Source organism: Schistocerca americana, chromosome 7, assembly GCF_021461395.2.
Source record: "Schistocerca americana isolate TAMUIC-IGC-003095 chromosome 7, iqSchAmer2.1, whole genome shotgun sequence".
Lineage (NCBI taxonomy): Eukaryota > Metazoa > Arthropoda > Insecta > Orthoptera > Acrididae > Schistocerca > Schistocerca americana.
This window is the reverse complement of record NC_060125.1, coordinates 132,483,600-132,509,149: the sequence shown is the minus strand read 5'-3', so window position 1 is coordinate 132,509,149 and position 25,550 is coordinate 132,483,600. Positions and strand designations below refer to the sequence as shown.

General features: G+C 39.9%; 1 protein-coding gene across 1 annotated transcript in view; it reads right to left on the bottom strand.

Moving 5' to 3' along the window:
• Positions 1-25,550, bottom strand: part of LOC124622788 (1-phosphatidylinositol 4,5-bisphosphate phosphodiesterase-like) — a 493,523-nt gene that overhangs the window by 357,644 nt on the left and 110,329 nt on the right. Inside the window, exons 4-5 of the mRNA XM_047148581.1 lie at positions 1,400-1,479; positions 86-221 (exon numbers count right to left, since the gene is read on the bottom strand). Of these exons, the coding sequence (XP_047004537.1) occupies positions 86-221; positions 1,400-1,479 (216 nt within the window). The remainder of the gene's footprint in view (positions 1-85; positions 222-1,399; positions 1,480-25,550) is intronic.

The window sequence follows — 25,550 nt, the reverse complement described above, 5'->3', positions numbered from 1 at the left end:
TGAGCTCATTCATAAGCAAAGACATAACCTTCAAGAATAGAAAAATATGCATTAAAACATGTCATTATCAAATAAGGTAACCTACTTTTCTGTGGGGCAGACCCAGCTCAGATAGACCTTTGTAGACCAGCTTCTCTGTTTGTCCAGATGCAAAAGTTTTGGCTACAACTCTAACAGGAACTTTGCCCTTGGGATTCACGAGCAACCGAAGACGCATCCAGCTGAAGCATGAAACATATACTTTTTGGCAGAGGAAATGAAATGATAAGAAAAAAAAGTCTTAGGATGAATTCATGCAGCATAGGTTGTCTCCATAGTAGACTGAAATAAGTTGTAAAGATGCCACACCATATGACCTCTAGTAACATTTACAGGTGAAATAAAAAATCCTTTACACTCTTTGTTTCTAAGACAGCTTCATTATAATTGTAAGCTTCACCGAATCATTCCACTATGACTGAATGGTTAAAAGTGAGTGAGTGAGTGATTCTGGCCTTTCAGATTTCCTCACTATTCTTGGTTAACAGTGTGATTTTGGGTGCACAGCTGAGTTGCTATTTCCATTTTATGCAGTGTGTTTCAACAATCAACCAAGTTATCTTCATCAGGTGCTGTGAGCTGCATTACTATGTGTACTGACGTCCAGACAGTGAATACGCATAACAACAATATTTGCAGCACCTGAGGAAGACAATAGGTATACACGTTATTTAACTCTACAGAATCACAAACCAGTCAAAGCAGAAGACAAAGGGGTTGCTGTAGTCTCCCTCATTCTCATCAACATCATCAACCTGTTGCAAAAAGCACACAAAAGAGACACTTTTTGTTGTAAGCACAGTTTCATGGGATGCTGTACACTATGCACCTGTGAATTACATCATTATTGGACATGAATCTGAAACTACCACTTTATTATTTCAGTTGAAAACCTTCCATGTGTTTTTGAAATCTCTATGGATTAGTAAACATGTTTTCAAACTCAGAAGTCAGTCACCAGCTCACCTGGCTAGAAGGTTTTTCAGCTGAAGATGGTGCAGCTACATCAAAAACACACAAGAGGTGAATAAGGAACCTCTGAGAAAGAATCAAAACGCATCTCCTTTTATTTAATAAATCCACACCTACAACTAGTCATATTTACTTGAGCAATGGCAGAATCATCATATTTTATAACAGAAGAATCAGTTGTTGCAGAGAGTACAGTTTATTACAGTACTAACACAAATAAATAAGCACAAAAACACCACAAGTTTTAATCATGTGAAATAAATTAAATAACAAAGAATATTAGTGTTCATATTATGTCTTAATCATTCTGAAGAAAAGCTATTAGAAAGTTAGTAAAATTTTAATGACTAGCATGCAAAAATCTGTACTTTGCATTGGAAAAACTTACTGTTTCTTTAAGCACATCATTGGGCATATGTTGTCTGCTTTCACATTGTGTGTTATTTTCCTCAGTCCATCTAACCAGACCTAAAAAAGCGGCAAATGAAATATTTAAGTCAGAAATATTTAAGTCAGAAACATGCTGTCATACATATTGTAGTCACTTGTTCTCTAAAAATCCTCCGCACAGGTATCTAATCTCGTCTAGGCAGTCCCTATGGAAGTGATACTTATTGGGTTAATGTATTCCTACATTCCTCACTCAATACTGATTCTTGAAACATCACAAGCGGGCTTTTGCAGCTTCGTTGACGTCTATCGTCAAGCATCTGCCACCTGAAGTATTCAGCTTCTCCATGTTACGTTCCCACCAGTCAAACAAACCTTCATTGTATACTTTAAATACCCCCTGTTAGTTCTATCTGATACAGCTTTCACACACTTGAACAATGTAGTAAACTGTCTTGTGTAAATATTTTACAACCCAAATCTTTTGTATATTGATTGCCTTATGGGAGTGACATAACTGACTAATTGATATGTGTCAAATGCAGTGTTTCTTTAACTCTGAGATGATCTTTGATCTTTCTGTGCCCATTGGCTTGCAAATGTGTTTGGTTTGTGATTTGTGGCTGATTAATAAAAGAGAATATTGTCATACCAATAATGTGTGTATGTGTTTTATATGTAGACAGTAGCATTCCTATATAATTTGTGCCCCCAAAGAAGAAATTGTGTTCTTGCGAATAGGTTATTTGCCATGATTCACATGGCTAAATTTCTTTATGGGCAACATGAATAATCTACTGCAAGCCATTGAAAGTGCCATCCAGTACATTAAACATGAAACTGAAGTTCTGCAATGGCCTTCTCCTGTATTTCAACCACTGGATTCCACACCACACGCTGAACGAACTTGGAGCAATGTGCTAATACCCATGCCGGTTTTGTCATCACCAGTTACACTGATGCAAGCACTGATCAATGCCTCTCACAGCCACACTGCACTGTCAAGTTACATTAAACCCACATGAACATGCTATTGGTGCTGGTTGCTCAACTCGCGTCAGTACCACCCACAAGAGCAAAAGACTTTCTGTCAGGTTTCATGATCCTCCCATATCATGTTTACAATTACAGGCTCTGCCATGTATGCCCAATGAATCAGATATATGTTTTGTAATCACAGAAAATGTTTTTGCCCACCAACAAGTCTGTGATGACCCCGAACAATTAACTTTAGCAATCAGAAACCTCGAACAAAGAGTAACCTCTTTGATGTCAGATATTATCTTACGCCTCTCTCCAACATGCCTACAACACTCTCAAAATGGCACTGGTCTCACATTGCACAAAACCAACACTTCAAATGCTCATGCAGATTCTTAGCATAAGAAGTATGATGATAAGACACCATCTGAATTCAGGAGACATTTGGTCAGAATGATTGATGTATCATTTCAGATGCACTTCTACTACGTATCTGGCAACTGCTATCACAAGTTCAGCTAACCTTAATTGTTCTTGAATGAAAGCTATTATGCAAGCTGCTCCAAGTTTCTTAGAGTGCACACCATACTTGTCTCATGTGCCAAAGTGGCCATCGCAACAAATGTTGCTTCTACTGAAGACAGCCGAACCATGCTGGACCAGTCTGATGAATCAATGCTTTACTGTGATGCCACCTCTGCTCGACAACTGTTAGTATACTTGAGGACCTCAGAACCCTCCAGGTCACTGTCAATAAATTGGCTAAGTAGTTAGAGACACTGTAACTACAAACCATAGCTGCAGACAGTGTGCATACATACCACATGCTTATTCTTGAGTCTTGTAGTTATGAGCTAATTCGGGCAGGCATTTTCTGGTTTCACAGACATTTTGATCATAAAGTTATGAAGTGCATGAAACCATGTTCATACCCAAAATCAAACACAATCTGGTTTAGGTGCAACAGATAGTGACAATCATGTATAGTGCCTACCCCAGAGGACCTGTGATGCTTTTAGATACACAAGCCACATAGAATTACACGTTCTACTGCCAGCTGTAGTATGATACGAACACTGTCGCCTCCAGCATAACTACACTCTACATCGTCACTGAGACAGTCAGTCACTGACTATTCTTCAGGCTAGGTGTTTTTAATCTACATGGGCACAGACGTCAGCACACTGCTGGCCGCATACTATCCTGATGTCAAGCAACTCAGTACGATGCCTTTAATGGCAGCCAACAATTCTGTTATATTCATGTATCGTCACAAGACTTTGGTGTTTCACATCAGACTTACATGGGTCCTTGCATGTTAACTGACAATGCACAACTAATTTTGGTCACACAGTTTCTCAGCAGGCTGAAAGAGGAATGTGATGAAATTGAAGAACTGGACAGTAAGGGAAGATACGACTTACTATACAACAGAGTAAAAACTATGACATGGGAACAAAACAGAGCAGGAAGTGCTACTATGGAAATTTTGAGTAAAGATGAAGAGGTAGCGCATAAAGATCGTGACGATGTCCTCCAGAGATGGCAAGAATATATAAAAGAGCTATATGACACAAATAGCAAACCAGAAACTCTGGAACTTGAATCGCACAACAGTGTAAGTGGTGACGAGAAAGGACCGACCATCATAATGGAAGAAGTAAAGTCTGCTACAGCTGCAATGAAAAATGGCAAAGCGGTAGGTACAGATACAATACCGGGAGAAATACTAAAACGCTTGAACCACGATGGAATAAGAGAAATATTGAGGTAATGTAATAAAATATATGACAGTGGTGAATGGCCTGAGGACTTTCTGACAACAGTAATGATTCCATTACCGAAAAAACAAGGAACCAAGAAATGCAGCGAGCACAGGAAAATCAGCCTCATTTCACATGCAGCCAAAGTGATGTTAAGAATAATTAATAAAAGACTTGAAAAAGTAATGGAGGAGAATCTTGGTGAGGAGCAGTTTGGCTTTAGACAGAATACGGGCACCAGAAATGCAATAGGGCTCCTATGAATCTTGGGAGAAAGGTTTAATGAAAGAGGAAGAGACCTATATATGTGCTTCATTGATCTAGAAAAGCCATTTGACAATGTGGTTTGGGACAAGATGGCGACTATAATGAGGGAAAAGAGAGTGGACTGGAAAACCAGAAGACTTATAAACTCATTATACCTTAATCAAAAAGTTTCAGTTAAAGTGAGAGGAGAAAGTACAAACTTGATCAGACTAGGAAAAGGAGTAAGACAAAGATGCTGTTTATCACCTACTCTTTCCAACCTCTACTTGGGAAATATGATTGACCAATGTTCATTAGATGACAAAGAAGTAGAAATTGGAGGAAGAAGAGTAGGGTGTTTGAGATTTGCTGATAACATGGTCCTTCTAGCCACAGAGGAAAAAGAATTACAGGATTTGGTGGACACCATTGCAACTAACGGAAAAAAATATGGAATGAAAATTAACACAAATAAAACAAAAGTATTGGCACTAGGAGGAAATAAGGAAATAAAAATTATGCTGAATGGAGAAACACTAGAACAGGTGCAAAATTTTAATCATCTTGGAAGCAGAATAGACACCGGCAGGAAGTGCACCACAGAAATTAAAACAAGGATAGCAATGGCAAAAGAGGTGATTTATAAGAAAAGGAGAATCTTCTGCAGCGGTCTGGACAGAGAACTCAGAAAGAGACTCATAAAATGTCTTGTATGGAGTGTTCTTCTATATGGCGCTGAAACATGGACTATGAGGAAAAAAGACAGAGAAAGGCTGGAGGCTTTTGAGATCTGGACATGGCGGAAGATGGAAAGAGTAAGTTGGATGGACAGAGTAAAAAATGAAGAGGTACTGAGAAGAGTGGGAGAGAAAAGACAGTTACTAGATGTAATACAGAGAAGAAAAAGAAACTGGATTGGGCATATATTAAGAAAGAATGACGGACTGATAAAAACAGTTTTAGAAGGTTATGTAGAAGGGAAAAGGAAGCGAGGAAGGGAGAGATTCCAGATACTTGATGACATGATGGATGGTACAACATACAGCAGCCTTAAGAAGGAAGCAATGGGTTGCAGAAAATGGAGAGGCAAAGGACCTGCTAATATAGCAGATAACTGATGATGATGACTTTCTCTGCAGGCTGCTTCAACTGTATATTTACAGAATGCTTGCCTGATGCATTCCATCAATGGTTGCACTATTCTTGGTGTAAAGGCTCATTTGATAATACACAACTCGCACAGGGTGGATAAATTAAAACACTTCTGTACTGGACAATGAAATGGGCCAGTGAGAGTTCTAACATCACAAGTTTGTTTCAGAGCTAGTAACACTGAAGATGATTACATGACTGTCAAGCACAAAATTACTAGGCTATGTACAAAAAATAGTGTGTTTGAAGGTATTCTGAAGGTCATAGAAAGGGCCTGCAAAACATTGGAAATGCTTAAGATACACGGTAAATGGTGAAGCCATGAGGTGTCACCAAACAAACACACACACACACACACACACACACAATGTAACATGGTATTTGTACCACCCATGGTCTGCCTCTTTGCATGAGACCAAAATTATTTTCAAAGAGATGTTACATGTCTGAATCACACACCATTCACACAGTCCTTGGTGCTCACCATTCCATCTAGTATGCACAAAGAATGGTTCAGAGCATCCCTGTGATGATTATCGTGTGGTGAATGCCCAAACAGTCCCAGATACCAATATCAAACATCCAGGATTTAACCAGTATTCTGGTGAGTGTGACCATTTTTAGTGTGTTGCACTGCCAAAAAGCATATAAGCAGATTCCAAAGGAAATCAATGACATACCTAAGGGCAGAGTGACAGAGGTTAACTGACTATGAAATTACTCTCAACAAGGACAAGTGCTTCATCAGTGAACCTGTGGTAACCTTACTCAGCTGTAAAGTGTCGGCACATGGCTTCACACCCTTACCTGGGATGTTGGCTACTCTTTGTGCCTGGCCATGGCTGCAGAATTACCAAAAACTGAAGTGTTTCCTCAGCATGGTTAATTTTTATTGATCCCACTTCCCTGGAACCGCTGCAACACAAATGCACTGGCTGGCCACAACAAAACAGGCAAACACCCCCTCTATTGGACACCGGAGATAGAAAATTTCAATGACTTGTAAGAAAGCCTTGCCGATGCTATGGTGCTTGCTCATGCCACTCCTAGGGTACACTGAGCTTCGACTGTTAATGCCAGTCAGTACGCTATCAGCACTACGTCAAAAAGTGAATGGACACTGGCAACCTCTGAGTCTCTTTTCCAAAAAAGTGCAACCCAGCCAAACACATCAGAGCACTTATGACAGAGAGCTTTTCGCAATTTATGAGAGTATCTTAACATTTCTGCCCACTGTTACCGTTTACACTGACCATAAAACCATCATGTCGACATTCTAAAAGATCAGTGACAAGTGCTCTCCATGCCAATTCAGACACATCAAATACATCTGGCAACTTACAATGGATGTCTGCCGCATTCATGGCACCAATAAAATTATAGCCAACTATTTTTCTCATATCAGCAACCTAACACCTGTTTTGAATTACAATGACCTCGCCACTGCTCAGTCTACAGATCGACAACTTCAACTGTTATTGCATGACTCCTACATCAGCCTACGGCTCCAACTGTTGGATGTTCATGATACCATGGCAAGTATATGGTGTGATGTATCTAGAAACAAACTGAGGCCTTAAATCATGCCTCTCTTTCGATAAATGGCTTTTGACAGTGTCCTCAACCTGCTGCACCCTGGAGTCAAGGCCACAGACAAACAAATAGTTGATTGATTTTTATGGCCTTCAGCTAGGAAAGATGCAAGTGCCTCAATTCACGTGCACATACATTTTCAATGCAGCAAGATTGACTACCATGTGCACACAAATGTAGGATATGTTCCAACCTCAATAATGAGATTCATGCACATCCACATTGACGTAGTTGGCCCTCTTCCCCCATCTGGCTACAGATATACATTCATGGTGGGGGACAGATGTACACAGTCAGCAAAGGCTGTTCTGATCAAGGATATATCTGCTGCGATGACCGTTAGTATGTTCGTCGAGATCCGGTTGGTATGTTTTGGTATCCTCTCCACATAACTGCAGACCAAGGGTGACAGTTTAAGTCAACCTTTTCAAAGAACTGTCAGAACTGTGTGGTTTCCATCGCCATTGTATCACAGACTACCACCTGACAAGAAACTGCACGACTGAGTGATGGGTCAACAGTTTAAAGGCTGCCCTAATGGCCACAAAAATTCTTGGACTCAAGCATTGCCACTGGTTCTCCTAGGATCATGAATGACCTTCAAAACAGGCCTTAGTCCCTCATCAACATAAACAGTCTAAAGCGAACCTCTGAGGATCGTAACAGACTTCCTCATACCCTCAACTCCGCCAGGTGAGTCACAGCTTCCCTATCTGGTATAATATCTGCAGGTGCAGTGCCCTTCTGCATTGCACCACAGGTCACACCCAGTTTCTCATGCGAAGAGTGCCAGCAGACTACTATCATGTCATGTTTAACATGGATCTCATCCATCCACTGCTGCAACCTCCCTTCTCTGGACCCTTTCCAATTCTACGGTGAGGGGAACATACAATGGATATTGTCCAAAACAGCAAATGCGCCAAACTCTGTCAAGTGGATTAAGCACACCCAGATTTACCACCAACTTCAGATGGCACTACAGTGACACTTGGGGAACAACTACATCACACTCGTCTCCAACTGTCTCCTACCCAAGTCACAATTTCCAACCTCTGCTCCCCACAATCAGCTGTGTCACATATTATATTTACATGTCCATCACACCCAGCCATCACATATGAACAGTCCACATATTCAAGCTCAAATTCCCATTTTTCCCCAGTGCCCCCTGGCGGGTGGGGCAGGGGGAGGGAGAGGGGAGGGGTGGAGGGGGTGAGTGACATTGTAGACCTTGTTAATATGTGGTAAGTACAGTGTTTCCTTAACTTGGAGATGCTCTTTGATCTTTCTGTTCATACTGACGGGCTAATGTGTTCACTCGTGATTTTTGGCTGAGTGTACCAAAAGTGAAGATTATCATATCACTAATTCGTGTATGCGTTTTATTTGTTGACGATAGTTTTCCTACAGCCTTTTCCCAATATCCCACCAATGATTCAAATCCTGCCATCTGCTTTACCTACTGAAGTATACCAAGATGGAATAACTCCATTTGCTATAATATGTCTGCTAACATAAATTCCAGTCTTTTTGTACTCTGCTGTCTTTCACATTCTTAATATTTATGGTATACCACATATACATGACAGCTCCAAATTCTTTTCCAAACTGTGTTTCTGAATCTTATTATTCAGTGTACAATTTACATGTTGGTAATGGTAACAGTATACATAGTTTATGCAGAAACATTTTACTTAATGAACAATTCTAAATTTATAATTCATGAAAACCATATGTGAAAACAACAAGTCTGCAATCGCAAGTATTTGTTTTCCTCAATGAATGGTTTCAATCGTAATGATCATCTTCAGATTGATCTAAAACAGAATGTGCATATTTATGAATAAATTATGAAATGTTATCACCAGTACAAGTACTAGTGTGATTCACACTGTCTGAGGAGATGCTACCAAACTTACCCGTGTTCTTAAAGTTAACAAAAGAGTCAATTAAAATATATGGTCATTTTGGCATTTGTCACATGGTATGACAATATGATAAAATCATGTTAAACATTCATGGGTGTAATGTACAGCCCTCATAATCACACTGTGCTTACAGCTGCACTGCAAACAGCTCATGGAAACCACATGTACTTCAAGGTTTCACCTAGCTAATTGTTTGTTTTGTGATTGACATATCTTATTTGAAAGCTCTCATTTCCAAAGAACATTTTGCCTTTCTTGAACGTTATGTAATTATGAAAATACCTTTATTCAACAATGTTTGTTATCATAAGAAGTCTAAAATTTTTGAATACTAAAATGCATTCCTTTCATAAAAACCTATTTTAATGACTGTTACCTGTGATTTTTTTGTAATATATTTTTATATAACTGAGTTGGCTGCAATTTCATGATGAGATTGAAAAATTCCTGGGATAAAAATGAACACTTAAAAATCCAGTTGTAAAAGTAGAACGTAGTATTTATATCATTTGAGGAATATGTAATCTATAGCTAAAGAAAATAACTTCATTCTCTAATGTATGTATGTATCCTTTATTTTTCCTGTCCTTTATGTTGATGTTGAAAATGTAAAGCAATGTTATGCCACTCTTTAAACGGATGCTGTGGACAATGCCGTGTTGAGTGCATGTTGAACTACAGTTGAACAGGGACAACTATATATTGTCAGCATCTGTTGTAGAATCTCAGAGCATATTCAGAATCCAAACTTAATTAAATGTCTATAACAGGATATAGTGGAGATGCTGAGTCACAGATAGGCACAACAAAAAGACTCTCACAATTAAACCTTTCGGCCATTAAGGCCTTCGTCAACAATAGATGACACAAACACACACACACACACACACACACACACACAAATGCTCCTTTCACACACGACTGCAGTCTCAGAGAGGTCTCGATTGCCTGAGACTACAGTCGTGTGCGTGAGTTGCGGTTGCGTTTGCGTGCATGCGCGCGTACGTGCGCGCGCGATTGTGTGTGTGTGTGTGTGTGTGTGTGTGTGTGTGTGAGAGAGAGAGAGAGAGAGAGAGAGAGAGAGAGAGAGACTGTCATCTATTGTTGAAAAGTCCTTAATGGCTGAAAGCTTTAATTGTGAGAGTCCTTTTGTTGTGCCTATCTGTGACTCAGCATTTCCACTATATGGTGAGTAGCAGCTTTCCTTTTCATAATATTGTTACATTCCATCCTGGATTTTCCACTGTTTGACAGGATAGCCTCTTTTGTCCCAGCCATATACATTCAGAATACTTTAATCACGCAAAATCAACTATGTGCTTTTTCACAATAACAAACAAAGGAAAATCCAGGATAGAATGAAACAATATTAGAGAAAGACAGTTGCTACTCACCATATAGTGGAGATACTGAGTCGTGGTAAGCACAACAAAAAACCAGTCATGATTTACAAGCTAAGCTGCAACCACTGTGCTGCATTCTATGTAGGCATGACAACCAACAAGCTGTCTGTCCACATGAATGGCCACCGACAAACTGTGGTAAAAAAACAAGTGGATCACCCTGTTGCTGATCTCGCTGCCAAACATGATATCCCTCATCTCAATGATTGCTTCACAGCCTGTGCCATATGGATCCTTCCCACCAACACCAGCTTTTCTGAATTGTGGGAACTTTCTCTGCAACACATCCTACATTCCCGCAACCCTTCTGGCCTCAACCATTGTTTGTGGTATCGATAGCAATGATGCCACAGCGTATAAAAGTTCTTAGGTTGACACTACCATGAGACACTGATGACAGCGCCTTCTAGCCGGTGCTGTGGAGCTCTACGAGCTCCGCAGCAGATTCTGCCCATTTGCATTTGATCAAGAACAGATGGTCGGGGCACTTAGCTTCAGCTTGAGACTGTGCTCATCTGTACAAGTTATGTATGCATCTGTATATATATTCAGGCTCCAGTACACCACTTTTACTTACGTGCAGTACCGATGTATTTTTCCTGCTCCTCCTCCTTCCCACACGCCGCCTTCCAGGCAGGACACAAAATCGTTAGTCACTGTCCTCACCCATCCAGCCCCCTCCCTGTTCCTTACACCCCCCCCCCCCTCCCCCACCACCACACCTCTCCAGCCCTCCATTTAAACTGCAGCACTTCACTGTCCACCACCCCCACCATACTACCCCTCCCCCTTCCTGCCCCAGCCTCCTCCTTACTCCCACCCAGTCGCCACTGCCATCATGCACTGGTGCTGCTGCTTGCAGTGTGGTTTCAGTTGCCTGAGACTGCAGATGTATGTGCAACTTGTGTTTCCGGGAGCGTGTGTTTGCGTGCGTGTATTTGTGTCTACTGCTGCCTTAATGGCCGAAAGCTATAATAGTGTGAATCTTTTTGCTGTGCCTATCTCCGTTATATAGTGAGTAGCAACTTTCCTACTCTAATATTTTCACAATAACATGCTGAAAAGCCATGAAACGAGACAGTCAGGTAGGTGCAGAACTCCTTGACTTTTGGAAAGCATTTGATTCAATACCACACTAACTTTTATAACCAAAAACATGAATGTTTGGGTTATGAAATTAAATTTTTGGATGCATTGAGGATATCTCAGAAGTGAGGATACAGCAGGTTATCTCACTGGATTGGAATGTATATACAGCTAACTGTTTATACACTGACTCTCAGTAACTTCCTACTGTTCACCACAACTAACAGGAATACAGTTCTAAGTCAACGGGATAAAAAAAGTCACACAAAACACCAGAACCAAATTTCATAAAGAATAGATGGAATTTACTGGCTTCAAACAAAGCATTCCAATTCATCATTGTCAGTGCAATACCTCCAATTAGCTAATGGCTTCATGCCTTGACATAACTGCTCTATTTCTATCAAGCACTTACATTCTCACCAAAAGGCAAAAAATCGCCTAGAAAAACTAGAACAGAATGAAACAGAATCCCATATCCATGCATGGGCACATATTTACAAGAAAGAGACTTCCAACTATTGTAGTCTTTCCATGTATGGAAAATAACTTTGTTAATGACCAAGGCTCACTAACTCCCAACTGTAGTTACAACATTAAAACATCTACACCACTCTACTAAAACCCAAAAGGGCTGAACTCCTGATCGCACAATGTCCAAACCACTTCACAAAATTATTTAACATTTAGTCCTTTTCGCCAATTAGAATAAGGAACAAAATTCAAGCATGTCCACTGGCCATGTCATGTCAATGATAATAGCACTTGCTGTAAGGTGCTCATTCCTGCCAGGAATTCCATACTGTCAGCCTTGGAAAATCACTTACACTTGAGCCAGACTTACGTCTCCACCACATACCTTTATTAGGGAAAGAGCAGCCCATAATCTCCAGGCTGGAGAAGCCTCTTTCCCCAAAAATATCAGCTCTACCACATGCAAAGAAACGGGACAAATAGACGGGTGCAGACAGGAAAAGATATGCTACATATTTACAGTGTTGTAATACTAAGATGGGAGCTAAACAAAAGGATTTCAAGAGGATGCTTGCAAGATTACAAAAGCACCCTCATCTTCTGGACTCTGGCATGCACTCCAGTCTTCAGAAAAATGCAAGGTAATGAAACAGTCATAGGAATAGTGGGACATGCTGAGTACCAGTATGTGTTGATTCTTGTGTAGGAAAACTGCAGAAGTATTCTGATAAGGGGGAGGCTGCAATGCAAACTCAGTACACCTTTAGTAGGCCATTAAAACAACATAATGTGCAGTAAGGTGCACTACCCTTACAATACTGAGAAAATCTCAAGAGAAGTTTTGTGGATCTATGAAGTGGCTTAGGTACCTGTGTGTAGGTGCTGGACATTAGAATTCATGGTGGTCATGTGGTTAGTGTTCGAGTTTCCTAAGATAAATGAGTATGGGGTGACAGTTCATCTCCCAATCAAATATAACTTTTAATCTACAAGTTTTTCATCAGTAGTCATTAGAACAAACATTTGTAACTATCGACAAGTAAATGAAGAAACTCAGTTTTCCTCAAACATACGCTTGTCATGATTTGTGAAGTCCCTTATACATGCAGTCTAGTAAGGTACTAGACCTTGATGCTTTGAGCTGCAGGCACAGAGGCAGGCCCCATTTGGACGATAGCTTGCGCAGTGGTGAGACGTTGATAGTGTAGCAAGAGTAAATAGTGTAGGCCCAGTTTTTTTGAATATAACAGAATTTACACTTGTACTGCAAAAATGAAGGTGACTCCATGTTCTTCAACTTCTGCAGATAATGAATGCCATGATGATTCCAAAGGTCTCCTGGACCACGAACCTCTTGCAAAGCATAATTGCTAACCACATTTTTTCTTTTTTTTTCGCTGATCTCATTTCGTTCATCATTGTTCATTGCATTTGTTTGGTGTGGACACCCCATGACATCCGTTCAAGTTCATCATTGATCTGTTATTCAGTTTTTTATTACAGAGGGTAGCTAACCCTCTGACCGAATATGTTGAGCTACTGTGTCAGCACAACTTGACCACACACTTCTTAAGGCCAGCACCTTCGCAAGGACATCAGTCACATAATACACTTCTCTTGCAGTGTTCTCAGAATTGCCAGAGTAGTGCACTATACTATTTCAACATTACGTTGTTTTAATGGCCTGCTAAAGGTGTACAAAGTTTGAAATAAATCCGTGATCCCAACATCCTGGTCTCCCCTTGTGAAATGATGCTATAATCCATTCCTTCGCATATAACACCAGAGACGCAAAGGTGTTAAATTGTCAGTGCACCTGAAAAGACCAAATACAGTGTGCCCTAAGATGGGATATTACAGGAATGATCATTTGAAGCTAAAGAGACTAGTAAACATGAGTTCCAAATTGCATACCTTAAGAGCTACAAGCACTCTGAGCACTACTTCATCTTCAATACTGGGAGATAAATCTATTCTACTGCAAGCTCTTTGTTATACATATTCTGAGTGGCAGTAATATGGACTAAAACAAGAATAAATGTCCAGTAAAGATGGGCTCTAAAGCGCATGCATCTTGAGCTATGAGAGTTGTTCATCTTCACTACTGTGGAACACATCTCTTCTGCTGAACAAGTGCTCACAGCTCTTAAACTACGCATTTTATAGCCCTTGTTTACTGGACTTTTTTGCCTCAATGGTCATTTATGTCATATTCCTGAATATTGACCACTCCTCCCGGAACACCCTGTATTTGTCATTAAAAGTAAATATCACAATAACTGAAATTCCGTGATTGAAACAATTAACAAAAATGAGGAAAGCTGATCATTGCATGTAGCTGATTGATGTGTGGTGCATTAAATAGATAACAGCATACAGACTTTGAAACTCAGTGAAGTTAAATAACTCCTCTTGCTTGGGTATCACTCCTCACAAAATAATAATTTTTCTTTATTTTATATAACTAATACTTACACTGCAAGTAAATGAAATAAAAGACAAAAATTTAATAACATATATTTTTATAATCATTACTGTTCAGGGAGTCACTTGGACCTTGCTTGTAACAATGATGTAAATATTCTGTTTAGATTTTTTTATTATTACTATTTACGGAGGTATTCCACATTCAATAGTCAGCTAAATTCAAATTTACTTAAAAATCTGACCTCACTAATAGGTGTTTGTTTTCCAATTGACATACCTCATTTCAAAGCTGTGCTCCTCTACTATCAAAAGAATATTTTGGCTTCATTCAAAATTTTGTTGTTCAGGAAATATCTGTATTCAAAATTGTAGTTGTCATAACAAACGTAAAATATTGAAATTTTAGAATGAAAATCTTTCACAAATCCAATGTTACAATTTTGATCTCTTATTTTTCCCTACTATAAAATATATACTGCTCCCAGAAAAAATGTAAATGAAATAACTTCAATAGAAGGCTTTAATTTCTAGATACTTCTTGGCTGGTTTTATCAGAAAACTTAAGAGAAAACTGCATGCCTGCATATCAGCTCCTGAAGATGGAACCTAATACTATTTGAATAACACACAACTAATATCTTACCAAAATAACTTCCACAGACTAATCTTACTGCCTTACAAAAACACAGTGACCATCTTGTAAACATTTTTTAATTATATATCCCAGTATCAGGCCATGCAAGTGTTATAAAACACTGATTTGGACTTATTACAACTATGCGATTTGAATACTTTACATAGTAATTTACAATGTGAATGTCTCTCTGGGGCTCTGCAGTACACAAGTTACTGTGTAACGTGTTCAAATCCCCTGAGGCTGAAATACAGTAAACAAATAAACTTGATTACCAAATATGAATAAATATTTTCAACCATTCCCATCTTTTACATTGTTACTAACAACGAAACTCCTCAGGCTTTCTCAGTGATACAGTAACATGTAGAGTAATATGGCCTCCTGTTGGTTCTTCGCATCATCCACGTATGATAATTTGACTGTGTGACACAATGTCTTCTTCAGGTGGTCCCTGAGACTGGTCCTTGTGTGGATCTGGTCCAGTATTTATGTCTGGATGGTGCTAAGCACTCCATTTTCTGTCCAAGCCATGTCAGGCATTCCATCACCTGCCACAGGTTACTCTAGTTGTCCTCTCTTGCCGCTGGTGCTCTCACCACCATCCACACCATGCTTGGCCATCCTCTGGTGTCGCAGCATTTATCTGATGCTTCATATTTGGTCCGCAACACGTTAGGTGCTCCATCTGTGGTCCACACCAAGAGGGCGGCTCTCATTGTCCTCTCTTGCCGCTGCTGCTCTTATTGCTCTCCACACCCAGCATGGCCATCCTCTAGTGTTGTCCCCATCTGCTGTTTTGTTTCATCTCCACACTGCACCAGGCATTCTACCCACTGATTGCTGTGGGTTTGGCCACCCTCTGTCTGCCTTCGGCATTGTGTGTGAAGTCTCACCTGTTGGAGCAGGTCTCCTGTGTTGTACTTTCCTCTGGGCACTCCAGGTGTTCTATCTCCTCTGCGAGAACAGTCAGATGTTCAGTCCTTTGTTGATTACTGTTTGGCCTGTCTAGTGACGTGTCATCTCCAGTCTATAGTGTTTGCTCTGTCCAAGGGCTATTTTATCAGTCTCCACTGCCATTCCTATTTCCTATGGAATCTGGATATTGTCTCCATTGTGTCTTCAGGGATTCAAGACCAGGATTCCAGGTGTTGCTGAGCTTGTATCCAGTGTCACAGTTTGCGAGATTCTCCCTTACCTTGATACTGATGGCTTCTTTTATGACACTGTCCCAGTATCTCAGGGTCTGCGGCACATTCTTGGTGTCATTGTAGTTCACTCAGTGACTGAGTTCTAGACAATGCTCCACAACTGCTGATTTGGTTGCATGTCTAAGTCTGGTATGGTTCTCTTGTTCTTTGTACCTGCTGTCCCCCATCCTGGAGGTCTGGCCAATGTATGACATCCCACACTGGCATGGTATGTTGTAAATACTTCGCTTCTGTAGCCCCAGGTCATCCTTTACATTTCCCTACAGTGACCCAATTTTAGTATGTTGCGTTTAAAGAGAATTCTGCTGATTTTGGCAGAGACAGTTCAGATATGGCAGATATGCCACCTTGTTTGTCTCTTCTTGTTCTTCTTCTGAACACTTTAGCACAGTGGCAGGGGAAGTGCCATCTGAATATCTCTGGAAGAGTATCCATTTTTGCAGATCACTGATTGTAAGTTTTCTACTTCAACCACCAAAGTGTCAGGATCTGAAACTGTCTGTACCCGATGGACTAGAGTTTTGAGCACTCCATTGTTCTGTACTGGATGTTGGCAACTGTTGTCTTGTAGATTTAAGTCAGTGTGAGTACATCTGTGGAACACGCTACATCCGAGGACTGTCAGTAGTCCATCCTTCTCCAGTCCCATGGTGAATTTTATATTAGGGTGGTGTGAATGCAGATGTTACAGGAAATAATCGAGCTTCTACCTGTCATGGGGCTGTATGATGAACGTGCCATCCACGTACCTAAACAAGCATTTGGATTGATATGTGGCCGACATAAGTGCCCCTCTTCAAATCTTCCCATAAGTAGGTTGGCCATCATTTGTGATAGTGCACTGCCCATCAGCACCCACTCTGTTTGCTCATAAAATTGACCGCATTATAGGATGTACCCCAAGGTCAATATGTGCCTGAGCATGTCCAGGAGAGTCCCATTGAACTCTTCTCCAATATGACTGAGTGAACCATTCAGTGGAACCTGGGTGAACAGGAACATCACATTGAAACTGACCATAACGTCAGAGTCCACAATGTGTCGCTGTCTAAGATGTAAGAAGTCCTTTGAGGTCAAAATGTGGTGTACACATTTATCTTCACAAGTAGACATCTTCTTCAGGTAGCCTGCGGGTCTCTCGTTGGACCTCTTCAGCCACACTAGAAGGAAGTGTGTTGGCCGCTTGCTCAACTACATTGATGAAGGCAGCAACGGCCATGTTTCTGGGTGTCACTGCAAAACTGACACTCTGTCTGAGAACATTTAAGGTTGTCTTGCCAAATTCTAACCACTGAGGTTGACCACCGTATGAGTATCCCCATTTTTATGAGCCTTGTTGTTGAGGCAATCAAACTTACCTAGTTGGCAGGCTGTTGATTTCTTGCTGTTGCATCCTCCTAGAACAGGGCCGGCCAAATGCTGAACAATCTGCAGACGTGCGGAAGTGCTGCACATGTGTGACAGTGAGCGGCAGCAACATCTGTTATTAGACATGTGTCCTAAATGCATGGCGGCGGCTCCATTTCCCTGTTTGTGTGGTACAAGAAAGAGCGCAACATACCCAGTCTCGTTTACCCCTGGTGACCGTAACCTTAACAGAGAAGTACTGAGTAATGGCAGGCATTGAGAAAAAGCAAAGGACGAGAGATCGATGTTCTCAGTCATTTAAAAATTACTGGGAACTGCAATTATTTTTGAAGCCGTTGGTGAAAACTCACAGTGTTTGCTGTGCCACCGAATTATGGGTGGCCAGCATAAGTTTTCAATTGAAGGACACTACAATACATATCACAAAGACAAGTGTAGTGTACTCAACAGCGAAGAACGGCAAGCAAAATTAAATGTGCTTAAGAAAATGGATGAGATACATCAACTCGATTTTACTGTACGTCAAACTAACTGATACTTCTTGAACTCTTAGTTTCTTGTGTTCATTTATGTCTATTTTACTGTACACTGTACAATGTACTGTTTTCAATTTTCTGGAATGATAACCACACTAAATCTTCACTGCGAGCAAGTTTTAAAATCGCATTAAGAATTACACAATCTGGGAAACTCTTTTCCAAAAGGGAGTTTATGAAAGGGTGTCTGATTGATGCTGCAGAACTTGTGTGTCCCACGAACGTTAGCAGGTTTCAAGAAATCAGTCTATCCAAACAAACAGTGACAAGACATATCAGTGCTATGGCCGGCAATGTGCACAGGCAGCTAATAAATATGGCTAAAGACTTTGTTGCTTTCTCTGTTGCGCTCGATGAAGCAGCACATCTTACAGAGACAGCCCAGGTTGTGATATACATACAAGGTGTCGATAACGCACTTTGTGTAACCTGACGTTTTGGACTTAGTACCTTTGAAAGGGACTACTACAGGTGCAGACTTACTACAAGCTGTCGAGTAAGCGATTGATGGTGTCGGTATGGACGGTTAGTCACAGTGACCACAGATGGAGCACCATCAATGCAAGGCCATCAGAGAGGACTCATAGCATGGATGCGCAAAAAGTTAGGGCACACAGACGAGACATTGTATGGAATTCACTGCATTCTGCATTGAGAGGCACTTTGTGTAGAATCAGTAATGTTAGCAAATGTCATGCAAATTGTTGTGCGTACTGTAAACTATCTGAAGACACATTGGCTTACGCATCCCCAGTTTCGGTGGTTCTTGCAGGAAGTAGGAGAAGTGTACGGCATACCTTACTATACCGAAGTACGCTGGCTCAGTCGAGGTAAAATGCTGAAAATATTTTTTGATTTACATTTGGTCATAGTAACATTCTTACATGAGAAGGGAAAAAGTGAACCTATGTTTGAAGACCTTTGTTGGATATCAGACCTTGCATTTCTCATGGACATTACATCTCACATGAACAGCCTGAACGTCAGTTTGCAAGGTGAAAATAATTTAATTTCAGACATGTTGGAAAAAGTAAATGTCTTTGAAAGGAAGCTTGCACTTTGGGAGAGCCAGCTTTCGACAGAAAACACTGCACATTTCCCGACTCTTGGACTGGTCCATGGAAGTGCTAGATTTCAAGAATACGTGTCAATAATTGTAAAAATTAAGGAACAATTTCGAGCATGATCTGCAGGTGTTACGAGTTGGTCTCCTGTCATTCGTCTCTTTGCTCGACCGTCCTCGTCGTCAGTTGAAGATGCTCCGAATGATCTACAGATGGAACTGATTGACTTACAGTGCAATACAAGACAGAAGGACAAGTTCTTTGCAGTGTGAAGTACAAAAGAATTCTACAAAAATTTTTCACAACAAGAATTTCCACTCCTGCACCGAGAAGCCGTGAGAGTTATGTCCATGTTCGGGTCGACATATGTTTGTGAAAGATTTTTCTTGGTGATGAAAATGAATAAATCAAGGTTTCAATCACGCATAAGTGATGAAAATCTTCGCAACTGCTTGTGTTTGTCAATGAGTCGTGCTTTTGTGCCCGATATTAACTATATCATTTCTCATGACCAGTGATAAACGTGTTTGGATTTATTCCTTTCATAATTAAAAATTATTGTTTACTAACTGTACATTATTGCCTCATTCTGCTCCATGTTACATTATTATCAGGAAAATTGGTCATTAAACTGATTGTTCTAATGTATACTTACATTTAGGGTTTTTTTTAATGTGTGAAGGGCTACACTCAGCTATAGTCAATAAAACATAACATTCATCTAACTGTCGGTTATTATGCAGATTTCATACGGAACTGATGAAAGACATAGCAATAATGGTATTGAAATAACAGGTGATCATCGAGAGGTCTGCGGTTATCATTGTGTTCAGAGGTCAGTGAGACAGAAATTATGTGGGTGTAACTGAGGGTACCGAGAATTAGTTATAGGAAACCTTGCATTAGTTTAGTGTTATTTGAAATCATGAATAAGGTTCGTTGGAAGTTACTAAGTGGTCTCTTTCTCAAATACTACATCAAAAACATTACGCGTACTTACCGTCAGTCAAGCTGCCGATATAAAAACTCACAATTGTTAACTGTATTACTTGTCTTACTGGGTCAAACTGTTAACATAAAAGTAGATGTGTCAATGAGTAGACTGTGACAGTATTTTAAATGTTTAATACGTGAAATACCTTCCCATGGTTGTCTTGCAAGCTGTGGAAAGAGCACTAGAATGTGCCAGTACAGAGTATCCCAGCAAGTGGATAAAGCGACTTCTGTGCGTAGAAACATGCACTACATGAACGCTGACAGCTGCGGCGTGCACGCTGTGACCCGGAAGTTGCAAGTGTGCAGGAGCACCGCACGCGTGCGGAATTTCTGGCCGGACCTGTCCTAGAACTATGAGCACCATTAATCTGGTCCCATCTTGTCTAGTTAAGGAAGTTGCTCCAGAATGATGGAAAAACAACAACTCGCCAGATGTCACATGTACTTAATGGCACATTTTGCACACCCTATCCCTTGCCACTGTGAGGTTCACTTGGTGTTTGATTCTGTTCGTCGCACTGAAATTGACAAGGCACTTGATCCTAGCAAATGCCAGTGTGGAATGTCATACATCGGCCAGACCACCAGAACACTAGAAACAGGTATAAAGAACATCAGAGGCATAACAGACATAGAGAGGCAACCAAGTCAGCAATAGTGGAGTACTGTCTATAACTACAATGACATCAAGATTGTGACACAGACAGGCAGTTAGAGCACCTGTGGCAAGAGAGAGCAACTGGAGCCACCTCTGGCAGTCGTGGACCATGAACGGTGTGTTTAACATGACATGGACTGAAAATGGAGCACCATCTAGCACCATACAGGCATAAATACTGGACCCATCCACCCAGACACCACTCTCAGAGAACACCTGAAGAAGACAGCTAGTCACACCATCGAAATATTGTGTGAGAACAATGTGAACAATCGACAGAAGAACGAATTATTCAACATGTCAACAACGAAACTGCTCTGAACATTAACATTTCATAAAAACTTACACTAGTCTTTAAATAGGCACAGTGGATAATGTGACAGTGAGTCTTCATTGAGCACTTGCAAGATAATGTTCTTGGAACCTCAGAGAATTTAGTTTAGACTGTGTGGAGTTTATGTAAGGTGCTGACCTTAATGAACTTTTAAAACCACAAGCTGGTCTGTATACTACTGTATACTACAATCATAATATAACTTGGCACTATTCTGGAAACAGGAAAATCTTGGAAGCCAAAGTAGTTTGGGCTGGTACGGATTTTATCTGCCCACTGTCAACATTAGCTAGGAAACAATAACAGCACATCACATCATTGTAAATGCAGTGTCAATTCCAGAGTGCTGCCTGCACTTTGAGAAGGAAGTGAGGCTTGTCCACCACCCTGCTAACCCTCCTAGCCCTCTCCGTGCTCACCATATAACAAGCCACATGTTAGGCAAGAATCATGTGCTTATGCTCCCAGTATTTTCCCCGATAGGATACCCAAAATATTTTGTGCAAACAGTATTACATATTGTTTTCAAAACAAATGTTCAGGGACTACACTTTTATCATCTACAGTCTTGTTGCCTAAAATTGTTCCAAGTACCTATCTATTAATCAAATGAACAAGAGAGAAGACATCTGTCAAAGCATTTTAAGGTCATTAGCTTTACAACTTTATTAGTTTTCAAGCAATGACACAGGAGCATAGATGCATTGGTTCTGTGTGAGAGTGTTTACTTACTGAAGAAAAAAGAACAACAGATCTTCATGCCACTGTGTGTGTGTGTGTGTGTGTGTGTGTTTGTGTGTGTGTGTGTGTGTGTGTGTGTGTGTGTGTGTGTGCGCGCGCGCGCGCCTGTGCAGCCATACATCAACCAGCTGTAGTTGAGTGTTGCCTTATACCTTGAAAGGAAACCTTTTGAATGACTTGATCATAGAACTAAGAAACATGTCTACAAAAACAAAGTCTGTCTACATCTATATTTTCATCTATACTCTGAATGCCATTTTACTGTTTGTGGGGGTTCGTACTTCTAGTATCACTATCTGCCCTCTCCCCTCCTCCTTCGCCAATCCATGTGCAATGGTGCATGGAAGGAATGACTTGGCAAACCTCCATCTGAGCTCCAATTTCTCTGATTTTCTAACTATGGTCATATTGTAAGACTTATGTGGGTGGGAACAACATACTGCCCAATGCTTCCCAGAACAGACTCTCTCAGAATTTTAAAACTAAACCTCTACAAGATGCATGACACCTCTGCCACTGAAGTTTGCTGAACACCTATGTATGGCTCATGGACCAACTAAAGGATCTCATGACAAAATATACCATTCTTTGCTGGATCATCTTAATCTCTTCCACTAACCCAGTCTTGTAAGGGGTCTATGCTGATGAGCAATATTCAAGAATCCATTGGACAAGTGTTCCGTAAGGTATTATTTCATGGATGAATTTAATATCTTTAATATTCTTCGAATTATTCTCAGCTTGACATCTGCTTTTCCAAAAACTTGTTTTATGTGGTCATTTCACTTCATGGTGTGTTAGATGGCTGCTACTACTAGGTTTCTTACAGAAGTAACTTTTCAATCAAACAGAATTGGATTTCTTGGCCTATTTATGCACAATATGTTACATTCATCTGTTTTCAGGGTCAACTGCCATTCCCTGTAGTAACCATAAATATTCTGCTGGTCTTCCCACAATTTATTACAGTCTACTGGCATTACTTTCTTCCTATAGACAATGGCATCATTTGTGAACAGCCTTTGCAAGCTCTCCCTGTTTTCCACTAGATCATTTATATATGTACTGTAAACAGCAACAGCCTTATCACACTTCCTTGGCATACCTCTAAAAGTAATTTTAAATCAGTTTATTTTCTTGCATTAAAAGTGCATAATGTGTTAGGTTTTATCTGCAAGGAAATCCTGAATCCAATCACAAATTTCATCCCATACTCAATACACTGGTATCTTTTCCACTGAAGGACAGTGAGGAACTGCATCAAATACCATCCTCTCAAGAAACTCTGGACCTCAAGCACAAACAGAGTGAGCTGAGTTTTGCAAGATCTCTGTGTATGACATGCATATTGATTTTTATAGATGAGATTTTCATTGTCCAGAAACAACATAATATATCAGTGTGAAACATGTTCCATAATTCTACAACAGACTGACAGTAGTGATATAGACCTGTAATGACCTGCATCTGTCCTATGACCTTTCTTAAAAATGGGTGCAGCCTGCAGCCTTTTCCATCCACAATGTATCCTTCATTGCTCAAGTCCCGTATGATAAACTACTGAAAGAACGAGAAGATAGTTGGTTTGTGGGATTGAAGGGACCAGACTGCTATGGTCATCGGTCCCGGAATGAGAAGAGCTGAGTGGGAGAGACAGTAGTATAATGACAAAGTAATTGGTCATTATGATTTGAGCTACCTGGGCATATAACAAGGATGTACTGTGAAGCTGTCCTAAATGCAATACCTCAATATGAAGTGAGTGACTGGGCACACAAACTGGGTACGGTCAGATTAAAGAAAAATGCAATGCTGATTATTTGTTTCACTCATGTGGGGTTTCTGGTACGTGTCAGTCTTTAGAATGCCCAAATAAAATCATCTTTGTTTTTAAGTTGCATAATTTTGAATAAAATTCTCAAGTTTCTGATACCTACATCTGCCATCATGAAGATGAGAATTCCATGCAAATGCATGTTTTTAATGGCTCATTGAACATAGCTCAAACTTAGGGCTCACCCATTTTCTTAATTTCTGATTCCAAATAAATATACTTCTTCTGTGTACATTTTTATCTTTCTGGGGCTTACAAACATGCATAATTCATATAAAAGGCATTTTTAGTTTAATTGTGCATATAATATACATTATTTCCAGATTAAATGCATATTTTAACAGTTTTGAGTAGAAACCTGTTTTTCAGTTTTTATAATTCTTGTTTTTGTTTTAGGAATCAGGAATGAAGAAAGAAAAGAGGGGAGGGAGAGGGAAGCTAAGAATCTCCCAAGAGGCTGCTTTCCCAGAATTTTATTCATCCACAACAACCATTGGCAAATTGTTGATTTCATGACAATGGAAATTTAGCCTTCTAAGTCAGGAACCGCAGCTGAGGCAACAATGACACAGCTGCAGAGCAGTGTTGTGGAATTTCAACAAATCTCACTAACAACTTTGATTCCTCTAAAACCGAAATCATTCACTGAACTGTCTTCTCAGTGTATGTGTGTGTGTGTGTGTGTGTGTGTGTGTGTGTGTGTTAGTGTGAGAGAGAGAGAGAGAGAGAGAGAGAGAGAGAGAGAGAGAGAGAGAACCTTGCGAATGGTAAATGTTTGTATGTGTTGATGTGCTTCTAATATGTATCCAATTAAAAGTCCCAGAAGTGTACTCTTTGCACAGAGAATAAAAGGGAGGGATTTAGTAGATCAGATCGAGGTGATGCATTTTGTAATTGTTGTAGTAAAAAGGTACGATATTCTTTTCTTGAAAATTTTCTATGGCACTTGTTTTTTGTAAACACTACAAAATTTATTTTGTATAATTAATTAAATAAGAATGCTAGTTATTTTTTTAATCATATCCATGGAACTGGTAGATCCTTTATAATTTCAAATAAAATTTACTAAAAATTCCAAGTTGAACAGCATGTCGCATATATGTCACCTATGGCAAGAATGTGAAAAACAAAATAATCTGCAGCACACCAAATCCAGGCATTTATTACTACTCCCACACATGTGGCACTGAAAAATAATTTTTATATGGATTTGTGTGATGCTTTTGCAGGAGAAGCCCAACTCTAAAGGCTTTTTTGGAGGAGTATATAACAAAAGATGTCCCTTGTCCCTCATTATTGAGGAAAAATTATGTTCTAAGATCTTATTGTCAGGTAGGTCTATGTAATGTATTTGCCAAAATAAATTTAATTTTGTGTAAAAATAAATGAAAACTATTTTCACATACATAAAAATACTTGTTATTTTACCAACCAGGTATTGTATAAAATTCGTGAGGACTTGGAACCTCAAACATATATACATCTGTAAATGAAACAACTGATCCTATGGAGCACTATGTTGCTAATGTAATTATAGGAAAATTAACTGAAGATGGACTTGGTCAAACCCATCTAGTGTGTTGTAAAGTACTGCAACATGCAAATAACTCCACAACTACTTGTTTGTTTGATTATAGATTGTCTAAGTTTTAATTGAATATTGTAATTGAATAACATTTTAAATAACTGCATTACTCTCAGGTGTCTGAGACCAAAT